This window comes from Trifolium pratense, linkage group LG5 (assembly GCF_020283565.1).
Source record: "Trifolium pratense cultivar HEN17-A07 linkage group LG5, ARS_RC_1.1, whole genome shotgun sequence".
Lineage (NCBI taxonomy): Eukaryota > Viridiplantae > Streptophyta > Magnoliopsida > Fabales > Fabaceae > Trifolium > Trifolium pratense.
The window spans coordinates 57129264-57138075 of NC_060063.1; the positions used below are offsets into that span (position 1 = coordinate 57129264).

The following is an 8812-nucleotide window of genomic DNA, read 5'->3' on the forward strand; positions in this document are numbered from 1 at the left end:
TTTAGTTTTTAGCAAATTCGAATATGTACTCTACTGATTTGAATAGATGATTTAATTACAATTTTCTCTAAATTTACCTATGATTTAATTATGATATTTTTTGGTACAAGATTTAATTGTGATTTTACTCCATTAAAACTTTACAACAAAATAAAAGTTGGAGTTATTTTTTACCGTTAAAAAAAAAAAAAAAAAAAAAAAAAAAAACAGCAGGAGGTGTAACGGTGAAAACCGAAAAAATGACACGAAACGACGTAGTCTCACATAGACAGAGCAAAATCATCATATTTTCGTTGTTGCTCGATTCAATTCAATAATTCAATTCAATTCCATCGTTGTTGCTCGATTCTTCTTGTTTCCCTAATTCTCAATCAATTTCCGTTTCTTCATATCTCACTCACCTTCATTCTCCTCACAATTTACAAGGTATATATATATATATATCAATTTTCGTTTTTTTATTTATTTAATAATAATCGATATGAACTTCATTTCTCGCGTTTTACAGAAACTAGTTTCGATGATGCAAACACCCAATTCAAAGTCTGGTGAATTAACCACACCCTTAATTGTGAGTCATTTCATTATTTTATTTATGTATGAAATTGATTTCTATGTGCAAAAACTATGTAGTATATGTTTCGTTGTGTTTATTGTTTCATAAATTTTAGTTTTTTACATATAAGAATTTCGAATTTTATTTGAATGATTTTGTGTTAGGGAACTTAGGATGTATGTATAATAATGGCTAATTGCAGTAATTAAAGTAGTTAAGCGTTGTTATACAAGTTAGTTACTTGAAGTTCTTATTGGGCTATTTGTATAAATACGAGAATTTAATGTTGGAGTTGATTATTATTATGAAAAATAGGAGAAACCCTTTGAGGAGAGATATCTCGCCTATTAGCTTAACCAAGGTCCTGAGTTTGTTCCCTGACTTGAGCATGCAATAGTGTTAAAACTCTTGCCACCCATTTGGGTCCCATAAGGTTCGAGGGATTAGTCTCTGTAGTTGCGCTTGGAGGATACCCGGTTTACGGAAAAAAAAAAAGAAGAGATATCTCACCTAGTATTTCCTATTTCTTAAAGAAAGTTTTTTTATTTGGAATCCAATCCTTCGATTCCTAACAGTCTGGTATACAGCATATAGATAATTAGATATGCCTGTGGTATCCACTAGCGATCAAACTAATTATAGAGAAACAATTAGGTTGGTTATGAGAGGTTAGATGCCTTAGTTTGATGGTGTGCGTTGGAAGCATTCATCGTCTGGTTTTAGTGTTGTTTTTAGAATGATAGGTTTCTTAGTGAGTAGTGACAAAATTTTAGTGCCCAATGAATTATATAAAATGTTAGGATATTCTCTTATCTTAATTCTTAGGTAACCTGAATTTTGTCTTTTAACTGGAGTGACAGTTATGAAGGGAATGAATATTCCTTTTCTTATTTCTCAGACAAACTGAGAGATGCGAGTATATCATTTCCATTTATATTTTAGAATGAGTATATGCTTACGTTGTGTTGGAAGCATGTATATGTAAACCAAAGTTGGAAAATAAGCAAATTATTTGCAGTCTAAACTTTTGTTCACCTGGATTTCTTACTAATAAAAGAAAAATTAACATATTAAATTTAATTATTTAAATAAGCATATTTTGGTTTATCATGTGTATTTATAAAGAAACAAGTTTGGTATGTAGTATACCTTCAAGACACGGAGAGAATTCAAACAAAATGAGTGTTCAGGACAGGATGAACCAAATATTAAGTAAAAATTTAATATTTATCGTGTAATACTTTTAGAACATATTAATATATCTAAACTGCAGTTCAACCTTAAAAACTTGATCCTTTTCGTTTTTTGATTCAATGACCATTGTCTGGTTTGGTTTACTAGACATTGTTAAAATTTGTGCAGATCTACTTTGTTTACTAGTGTAAAGTTTCTTTTTCATGATATAAATGATACAAAATAAGAGATAAAAACAATGCTACATACAAGTTCCTAATAGGAAGTTGTAATTAGAGTTGAAATGATGGAGACTAAACTATTTACAATGAGAGGTAGTCCTCTGTTGAGAATGAAATCAGAAAAGAAAGAAACCGAAGAAGAGAAACTTCACAGACATTACAAAACCTCTCGACCATAATCATTTCTTACCAATCTCTCCCAGGTCCTATCCAACTCTATCATTTTCGCACACTACCCTCCTTTTTCAACACTTCTTCCCATGTATGCAAGGTTGTTATATCCCTTTACACCTAACCGTTCAAATTCTCTTCTGCCCTACATATAGTGTCGTCGAAGTAGTAGTTGTATGAGACCTAACAGTTCTTTCCATAATCCATTTTCTGAATTGCAATCACTTTGATTCCTGATTAGATCCAAGTATACTAGACAGGAATTGGTTCCAATGTCGTCTTTGATTTGTTTTTTCCGTCTGAGCTTCTGTGACTATCATTGTTAATTCTTCCATGAACTTTATTTTTTGCATTTGCACTACTGGTTATGGTGGTGCAAGTTCAAAATTCACATCACGGGAAATCAAGAACTCAGTTTTGGTAGTTTATGTATATTTTTTTCCTTCATAATTTCATAATTTATAGCGATGAAGTTATTGGTCTTGAGACTAAAAATTCTAGCATTTATGTTGCCAGTTTCATTCCTTGTATTCCTATAAAAACATGGATTTTTAAATGTTGGAGGATTGTGAGAATTCGATTTAAAAACATGGTGAATGAATAGGAGGAATAATTAAACTAAAAATGTCATTGTCTGCACAAATGCTAATTATTGAAACAAATAACTGGGATTCTTGCAGAAAATTTTAAATTTGGGAGCAATATGGTTTAGTATGAAGGGGGGGTGGGGGAGATATCTAGTTATTATGGTGCCTTGCACCCTGGAATGCGAATTGTTTTGTTTATAGGAAAGGGGTTCTGCTAAGTAATAGTAAATATTTGTTTTAAAAGGACTAAGGAGTGAGGTGAATGCACACTAGGTAATACTTCATTACCAAAAGTTGCCGATTGCCTGTTATGCATTGACAGCCACATCCTTTCTTCGTGGCTAAAATGGTAGGTAAGAGATAGTTTTTTGGTGCAGTCAACCATTTTCAACTTGTGAGCAGTTTCTTTCTACTTATATGCATAGCTTCTTGAAGCCTGCACCTTATGATTCCTGCAGAGCGGAATTTGCTCTTGTTAATCGTGGAACATGCTGTTAATGCTAGTTGGGTTCAAATGCTTTTTTGCTAATTTTCTACTGCATTATATTTTTCTTGGTTTTAGTATTTCCACCTTTTATTATAGTTTCATAAAAAAAAATGAATCTCATCTATTTTACAAACACAGGCACAACCACAGGAAGATGGTTTGACAAATGATGGGATGATTCCTCAAATATTTTCATCTGTGCCTGCTCTCAGTGATGCTGCTTCTTATCTTTCACAAACAACATCATACTTAGCTGGTTGTTTCTCCGACTATTCAGGCAAGCTTCTTTGTGGTTTTTCTAGTTCTTCTATTGTTTATTTTGAGTAATCTCTGTTCAGAAGTTTAAAGAATTGTGAAGCCAGATCCTATAATTTTCCATAAACAAATAATTACTGATGAAGCTGGATTATTATGTGGCCTGTAAAATAAAGTTTTTGGTTTATAAGCTAGAGGAATTGTGTTTAGCAAAAATCACTTCAACTGCTGCATTTTACATGGGAATTGAAGATTGTCGAACATAATTGCATTGCCTTTGTATTATTGTCATTGGCCACCTTTCAGAAAAAATAAAATTCCGTTTGAGGTATAAGCAAAGGCTGCAAAGCCAGGAAGAATGGATTTATGGTTTTAGAATTTTAATGTCCTCATGTTGTTAAACCTTATAGAAACCCAGCTCTAACCAAATCCATGTAAAATATACAATTGTGGTTGTCACTACTCACTGCCGATTTTATTGTATTTCTGATTAAGTTCTGAAAATATTATATTCTTTGTGTTTCACGTATTCCAAACAACTTTAGTCTGGGTGCATAACTTCATGACTTAGGACCCATTTAAATACGCCCCTGTATTAAAAAATTCCACCTAAACATAATTTAAACTTTGTTGAATCCAAATTGCTTTCAAGTATTGTCTTTTTCTAAATTTCTAATATCCTTATACAATTCTCTGATGGATCAGATTGCCTCATGTTTTCTTATAGGATTTTGTTAAAAATTATGCCATTGATTTATAAATACTCTGTTTCACGTCTAGTCTTTATTAAATGTACTGACAACAAGGCCTTGACATTGGCAATTTCAGACCCTAAATCTTATGTTTTGTTATTTTTTCAGTAGAACATTCCCCAATACAGTCTGGTGCTTCTGACATTCGTGCACAAGAATTTGTGGCTGTTTCTTCCGCAGAAACTGAGGCATCTACATCTACTAATATTAATCATATTTGTTCAAACAGAAAGAATTTAACAAGTGTCGAATCATCTAGCACTTCAACTTCTTCACCTCTAGTTATGCATGATGAAATCACAAGGATTTCTAGCAGTGACCCATTACAAAATGCCAGTACACTTGTTGTTCAATCAAATAATACCGGACAAGGTGGCATTTCCATTTTCCGAGGGTATTATTTTTGTCATCCCAATCTGAGTGTGATTTTTTCTGCCAAGTCCTTTTTCAAAATTATGAAACTACACACGTGACATTGTTGGATATGAATTATGAAGCTACAGTTATTTAACTGTTCAATTTGTTTCTTTATGAGTTTTTCAATGAAATAAGGATTTAATGGGCATACACAGTTGGTGTAAATCAGTTTTATACTGTCATCCAATGGGAGCCCTATTTTTCCATTTTGTGTCCTTGTATTTTCTTCTATTGCTTTTCCACATTTTTCTTTACTTCCTAAAGTATTAGTATCCTTGTATTTCCGAGGAAGTGGACAGAATTGAGAGAAAGTCAGGAAAAGTGTTCATAGAAATTTCTGAGAATGGGTGATTATCATTCATTCTTTGATCTGAGTTAACCTTTATCTATGAACAGGGTAAGCTTGCAATGCAAGCCACCTAAATATAATAGAAATTATACTGACTATGTAGCCACTAACAGATACCTTACAAGTCATGGAGAGATAACTAAGTTCAACACAATGCAGCATCCCTGCGACCACTCTGTTCTACTTATATTTTCTATAAAGGAGTTGTGGATAAATCAAAAATATCGATGTAGGATACTTTATTTCGAATGAGAAAAATATAACAGTCTATAGGGTCAGCAAGTAAAAGTTGGCTTTGTTTTCTTGTGTGATTGAACAATTCTTAATTCTATTTTTACCATTACATTAGTAGTCCCACTTTAGGAGTTTTGCAATTTATCTTCTACATCAATAATTGGTGCATTAGGACTACCTTTTCAGGATGATACACATAGCAATATTCTGTCTATCGTCACTGCATTAGGACTTCCTTCCTTGATCTTTTTATCTTTGATTTATTTGATATAGAATATATCCCAATTAATATGATATTGATACATCATTTTTTCCCTTTCTAAATATTATGAAATGTATCTTAGTTAAATACTGTACCCAAATGATCGAAAGACGTGTAATTTAAGCTTGGCACATTATCTACGTACTGCTTAGGTTACCATGAGATTAAACTCTAATATTTCTTTCTACATGTCATATAAATTTATGATGTGTCCATTTAAGCTCCAATTCTGTTTTTTTAGGATAGAAAATCTAAACTGCAATTTGTTTAAGCTCTTTTGACTACTGGTGTGGGGATGATAAACTTCTTTATATAATTTCAGACTGATTGACCGCGCTCGAAGAACTGTTCGTGGATCTGCAGATGATATCGGATGGCTTCAACATGCTCAAGGAATGCCCCCGGTTGAAGATGGAACAGAGAGGTTCCAGGAAATTCTTGACGAAATCAAGTTAGTATCGTATTGTTTTATTTTTCTCATATCTTGTTATTTTATTTTTTTCTAACTGTTTTTTCTTACTTTGTCAGGCACGGTGTTCACAGGTTACCAAATTCAATGGTCTATTTATTAATTCCAGGTAAAGTGACTGATTTTGCTCATGGTAAAATTATATCCGTGATTCGCGTACACACACCATAACCCTAAATTCCAGTGAGGAATCCATACTGTGATATTATTTTGGATCACATAGTTTACATACTGTAAATAATAGAATTGTAAGTTTAATAATTATGTGCTATTAACTGTTGTGCCTCTTAAATTGGCAGGTCTTTTCAGTAACCATGGTCCACTTTACTTTGTGAGTACCAAAGTCAGTTTTTCAAAATTGGGTTTGGCCTGTCATATTGCAAAGATTCATAGTGAGGTATATTATAATAATAATTCTAATGGAAAATGCTAAATCTATTTATTGTGTAGATTGTATTGGTGTTATTTTCTTACATTCTATTACTGAATTTGGAGTAATAATTAATCAGGCATCAGTTGAAAAAAATGCAAGAGAGATAAAAGAGTATATTGAGGAAATTTATTGGGGTTCAAAGAAACGTGTTTTGCTTCTTGGACATAGTAAGGGAGGAGTAGATGCCGCAGCTGCTTTATCATTGTACTGGCCTGATTTGAAAGATAAAGTTGCTGGGTTGGTATTAGCACAAAGTCCCTATGGTGGGACTCCTATAGCTTCAGATCTTCTGCGAGAAGGACAGCTTGGTGATTATGTGAATTTACGGAAACTCACTGAGATTGTTATCTGTAAAGTTATCAAGGTATGTTGAATTTGCGTATAATCTCCTATGTGTTCCTTCTTCTTTACACTTGAAATGTGTTTTCTTTGCCATCTTTTTCTATCTGGAGTTTCCTTCTTGCTTTTGAATACAAGATCATAAGAATTTTTACACATTTTTGTATTTTTTTTTTTTGCCGAAACTCTGCCATCTCTGTTTTTGCTTGTCCATACGATTTTTCTAGTTGTAGTATCTTTAGTTATGTGACTTACCATCTCTTTCTACAATTTATCATTTATTTATTACAAGGGAGACATGCGAGCCTTAGAAGACTTGACATATGAAAGGCGGAGGGAATTTTTAGAGAAGCATCGTCTTCCAGAAGAACTCCCTGTTGTTTCTTTCCGCACGGAAGCTAGCGTTTCACCTGCTGTTTTAGCCACACTATCTCATGTTGCTCATGCTGAACTACCAATGGTTGCTTCAGCTGGTGAAAGTACAAAACTCCCTGTGGTGATGCCCCTAGGCGCTGCTATGGCTGCTTGTGCACAGTTACTGCAGGTGAGGTATGGCGAGAAGAGTGATGGGCTTGTGACTTGCCGAGATGCAGAAGTTCCCGGATCTATTGTGGTGCGACCTAAACGAAAATTAGACCATGCTTGGATGGTTTATTCGTCGCTAAATGATGATCTTACGGAAGGAGATGCTGCACAGGTGTGTGAGGCTCTCTTATATCTACTTGTGGAAGTTGGGCAGAAAAAGAAGCATGCGTTTGCAATGAAAGATGAATAAAAAGCATATACTACACGTATTTTTCTTCTATCTATTCATATTTATCTCTCCAAAATCTATATTCAATTTATTTTTTGTAGTCTAGCCGATAAAAAGGTTGAATTAGGACAAGCTAAGAATGTACGTTCTCATAGATATAGATATAGATATAGCAGATCTTGTAGAGTGGACAAGGATTATTTTCAAGTTGATGATATGATTTTTTAGTTGCAATGTCATCATATTACGGGATCTTACCCAAACTAGAGTTGAGCTTATTGCTTTGAAATGTTTCACTTCCTCCTCTATATGAAACTAAGCAAATAATGATAACAAAAACCAATTGAAAAACTGAAAAGATACCAGTAAAGGGTAATGTTTTGCAGACTCTTTATCAACACCTTAGAGAAAATAAATAGTGTGATGAGGTAGGTTGGTGGTGTGACGGGAAAATAGAGACGGAGAAAATGAGATTTCGAATAAGTACAAGAATGATATTTGTTCATCTCATATTTTCTAATACTCATTCGACACCTCTTTTTATCTCTGTCTCTATCTTTCCTATTACATCATCAATCTATCACATTATTATCTCTCTCTTTATATTATTACAGTACACCAAACATTTTCCTTTTTCAAATGAAATAGAAAACAAGATACAGATGCACATTATTCAGCTAACATTTTCGACTACTTCAAAGTCAAGGCTTTAGTTATTTCAAGTCCTTAGAAAATAATTAATCCTTTAATTGTGATCCTTCCTGTGAGCTTCCATGACCATGACCAGTTCAAAGAATAAGCCTTAATTAATTATAAGTTATAAGCTTTGTATTCTAAACAATTTTTTTGGAATGTGGAAATAAGCATTAATTATTATAATGAAATAAAGAGGAAACTTGCATCAAAAGCATACACAAATAATTCATCATTTTACAGACAAGCATCAGATGCATTTCTTTACAACGTGAAAGAAAAAAATGAAACTGAATCTTGTCCTCCTTTTCCGCTCCAAAGTCCTTGTTCAAAGAGAACCCTTTGTCCTTTAGATTTATAAGACCCTTGTCAATTCATTAAAAATCATATTAATTGATTAAACTATAAAGCATCAGTCTCCCCATTATTGGATTTTGCAGATGTTTTAGGATTTCTAATCTAATTATTGCAATCTTTCATTAGCACTGTGCTAATCCACGTGTTAATTAATTACTGAAAGTCTAAGATGTATTGTACTATTGTTGTACAAATCTTGGGCTACACTTCACACGGTATACAAATATATTGTTGCTTTATTGGGTGTTGTATTGTAGTAAGTATCATCAAAGAAAGATAACA

The 8812-nt window shown here is 33.1% G+C and overlaps 1 protein-coding gene across 1 annotated transcript; it reads left to right on the forward strand.

Moving 5' to 3' along the window:
- Nucleotides 1–262: 262 nt before the first annotated feature.
- LOC123885709 lies at nt 263–7743 on the forward strand. Its single transcript, XM_045935022.1, has 9 exons — nt 263–426; nt 509–571; nt 3355–3493; nt 4332–4617; nt 5808–5936; nt 6014–6063; nt 6254–6351; nt 6464–6751; nt 7019–7743. The coding sequence occupies exons 2-9, from the start codon at nt 521–523 to the stop codon at nt 7499–7501; spliced, it is 1524 nt and encodes a 507-aa protein (XP_045790978.1). The 5' UTR covers nt 263–426; nt 509–520; the 3' UTR covers nt 7502–7743.
- The last annotated feature ends 1069 nt before the right edge of the window (nt 7744–8812 follow it).

What these genes read in the sequence shown, in the direction of transcription:
- LOC123885709 (XM_045935022.1), top strand. Translation starts at nt 521, where the DNA reads ATGATGCAAACACCCAATTCAAAGTCTGGTGAATTAACCACACCCTTA. An exon ending in GGTCTATTTATTAATTCCAG is followed by an intron (nt 6,064 to 6,253) that starts GTAAAGTGACTG and finishes TTAAATTGGCAG; the next exon opens with GTCTTTTCAGTAACCATGGT. An exon ending in TTGCAAAGATTCATAGTGAG is followed by an intron (nt 6,352 to 6,463) that starts GTATATTATAAT and finishes ATAATTAATCAG; the next exon opens with GCATCAGTTGAAAAAAATGC.